General features: G+C 34.9%; 1 protein-coding gene across 1 annotated transcript in view; it reads left to right on the top strand.

The window, feature by feature from the left end:
• MIMS1 (mitochondrial inner membrane scaffold 1) overlaps positions 1 to 3,381 on the top strand; it is a 34,848-nt gene that overhangs the window by 19,210 nt on the left and 12,257 nt on the right. The window contains exon 2 of the mRNA XM_019668220.1: positions 1,366 to 1,870. Coding sequence (XP_019523765.1) covers positions 1,398 to 1,870 — 473 coding nt within the window. The 5' untranslated portion in view covers positions 1,366 to 1,397. The remainder of the gene's footprint in view (positions 1 to 1,365; positions 1,871 to 3,381) is intronic.

The raw sequence follows: 3,381 nt of genomic DNA, 5'->3' as shown, positions 1-3,381 counted from the left end.
ATCTTAGCTGTGGAGGGCAGTGTCACTGGCCCTCATATGTGGGATCCGAACCGGGGCCCTCTGGCATCCCAAGCCAGCTCTTAACCATCGCGCCACTTGGCCGGCCCCTCCAGCATCACTTTTAAAGGCTTCCTGGGAGCCTGTTTGGAGAGATTTGCAGTTACATTTCTGAGCTCATTTTTGCATTGTGTGGTTGCATTATCTGTGAGAGCCTGATAGGAGCTAATGTTAACTATTAAAAAGGGAGGGATGAGCCAGGGAATTAATTTTATGGGGGGACAGATGATTAGTGGATGTTTTTATATGATTACAGTCAACTTTGTACCCAGATAACAAATATTCATGTAAAATGGAGTAGCTGTATTTAATTGGAGTGCTAATTTACTGGGGTGCTAACTCAAATCTTGTTGACTCTTATACAAAAAAATAAGGTTATCTATTCTCAATGAATAAGAAGTAGTAAGTTGTGGGGTGGGGTGGAGATTGGGATCAGGTGGCACTGCCTGATGTTGAGAGAAGGAACTGATTTGATATATAGTAATGCATACTATAATTGTATTTTACCAGTGGGCAAACCTATGTCTAGAGAGGCCAAATAATTTGCTCAGAATAATACCACTATTATTACCTCAGTTGGGTCCATCTCATTTCAAAGTCCATGTTCTTTTTAAATTACATTATAACTGTCTTTTAAAATAGCAATAAAACTGTCCAAAAAGTTTTAGATATCTGGAAAAGTCCGTCTATCTTCTCACCAGCCAATAACATGTGATTTACAGTTTTGTATAATTTAGTCTAAAGGCATTAAGGATAAGTGATACTGATATCAACTATTCATCAGACTGTAACATTTGTAATAACACTTATGTGATGCTTGTTAGTTTACAAAAGACTTTTACATCAGAAATTTTATATAATTCCTGTAATAACCCTGTGAGGTAATCCTCGTTTTACTAGTGGATTTGGACTTGGTGTCTAAAAGGGAATTGCATGGATTTATGTTTCCAAAACATTTGAGCCCAGGTCTTTTGCTTCCAGATCTTATGACTTTTCTGTTATATCACATCCCTTCTTTGTAAAATAACAGAGTGCCCTATAAATATCCCTTTTGTAGTAATAAAACAGCCTCAAAACATTACCCTACATGATGTCTGCTGGACTCTTCTACTTAATCATACTTAAATGATGTGTTTTAATGAGATTTCAAAATTGTATTACATTAGAACTGTATATCTTAATACTAATTTTGTGGATTTGGTATCAGTGTCTATCTTTTACTTCCTAACAGTTAATGATTTATTTTTAAGTGGATTGGTTTAAAATGGAAATCTGTATAATCTAATATTTTTAATCTAATCTCTGTAGAAGCTGAAATCTATCAATCATCATTCTTCAAAATGCAATGGAATGTACCAAGGACTGTATTCCGACTGGCACATAGGACATGCATGGAACAACATGCTGGTCTTTTTGGACACTGTCAAAATATAAAGGGACCTTTACTTTTTTATAAAGCCGAATCCAGGGTAGTTTTGGTACAGGACCCTCAAAAACAGTGGCTGCACTTAAGTGCTGCCCAGTGTGCTGCAAAGGAAAGGAAGTCATTTGATCCTTATTCACCGCAACCGGGAGTCCTTCACCATAAACAGTGGAAGCAAGATGTTTTGTCCAAGAGGGTTACATCATCCAATACCACATCTCCAGGAACTCCTTCGGAAAAAAAAGAAGAACCTGATCCTTTACAAGATAAATCTATTAATCTGTATCAACGGTTTAAGAAAACATTTAGACAATATGGAAAAGTTTTGATTCCAGTTCATCTAATAACTTCTGGTGTTTGGTTTGGAACATTTTATTATGCAGCCATAAAGTAAGTTTTTGCTTGGTTGAGCACCTTTCCCTGTTTTATCAGAATGTTAATCTTAATTATGCTAATGAAAGCCTTAAATAGTTTTTTAAATGCTTTAATGTCTTTAATTGATAAAGGATGACTACTTTTCATATGTTTTTTACATTTTAATGATAATAGCTAACATTTGCTTACTGTGTACATAAGGCATTGCTAAATTTTTTTACTCTATTATCTCATTTAATCCTACAACAACCACATGAAGCAGGTGCTATTATTCTCATTTTATTAATGAGAAAACAGTTGAAGCAAAAATAAGCTGAAATAACTTAGCTTTTCCCAAAATAACTCAGAGTCTGATTTCAAAGTCCATCCTCTTAATCACTGTGTTCATCTCCTATCATCATTTAGGGTAGCACAGAAATAAAATCAGATTTCAGAAACTTGGTAGCACCATAAGCTCTGTACTTACATATTCTTAAAGTGTTCACAAATAAAATGGTATATAGTAATTTTCCATATGTATGATTTTAGTGGGAAATTAGTAAGATATTTTTGCCAAAGCCTGGCTAATATCTGTTATAGACACAAAATTGAACAAATTGCAAAGTTATGTTTTAATGTTATTCATACGAGTATCTGATAGGTGTCAAAGTAATATCTTTTATTCTGATCAGAAGTTAATTTGTTGTATGCTTAAAATTTTGTGAAGAGGGTAGATTTCATGTTAGGTGTTCTTACCACAATAAAATAAACTTAAAAAAAATTAATTTAGTAGGGCCAGCCTCCAGATATTGTAAAACAGAATTTCTAAATGTACCTTTCTTGTTAAATTCCGTTCCCTTCTTTTAAGGTAAGTTATATTATTCACACTGTTTTAGGAACAGCAGGAATACACATAGAAACGGCTTCCCCAATGATTGCCAGTCTGTTTCTGCCTCTGGTAGAACTTGGCGGTGCTAACCTGTGCCTGTTACTTTGAACCTGCTGTGTGGACTTTTCTTGTACTGGTCAGGGTGTGACCAAGCCCAGTGACCTCATTTTCCTGAGGGCGATGAGACAGCACAATGTAGGCCACTTTGACATTTTAATAAACTCTCCTGATGGATCTAGAATTATGTTATACTTTGTAAAAGTCCTCTAATTTTCAGTGTTTGGTTATATTTTCTAGCTTGATATTAAGGTATTAATAAAATATGGTAGTTTCATATATGAAGCTCACTCATTAGAAAAAGCTTATTATTTACAAAATTAAAAGATGATGGAATAGAGATTGTACTTATTCTTGGGAAACATGGGATTAGAGATGTTTCTTTATAAAAGTTCTGAAAGGTTGTTTTTTTTTAAACCTTGTATAATTGATGCTGTTCTGTTTCTCTCCATATCTTTCCATTATGTTTCTGTTATTCAATTACCGTATTTGCCGGTGTATAAGACGATTTTTTGGCGCTGAAAAATATGCCTCCAAGTGGGGGGTCGTCTTATACGCCAGGTACACTTCAGATAGACTGCCCATAGTGCTTGCCCCGTGC

This window comes from Hipposideros armiger, unplaced genomic scaffold (genome assembly GCF_001890085.2).
Source record: "Hipposideros armiger isolate ML-2016 unplaced genomic scaffold, ASM189008v1 scaffold_522, whole genome shotgun sequence".
NCBI classification, from domain to species: domain Eukaryota; kingdom Metazoa; phylum Chordata; class Mammalia; order Chiroptera; family Hipposideridae; genus Hipposideros; species Hipposideros armiger.
This window is presented reverse-complemented; position numbering and strand designations above follow the sequence as displayed.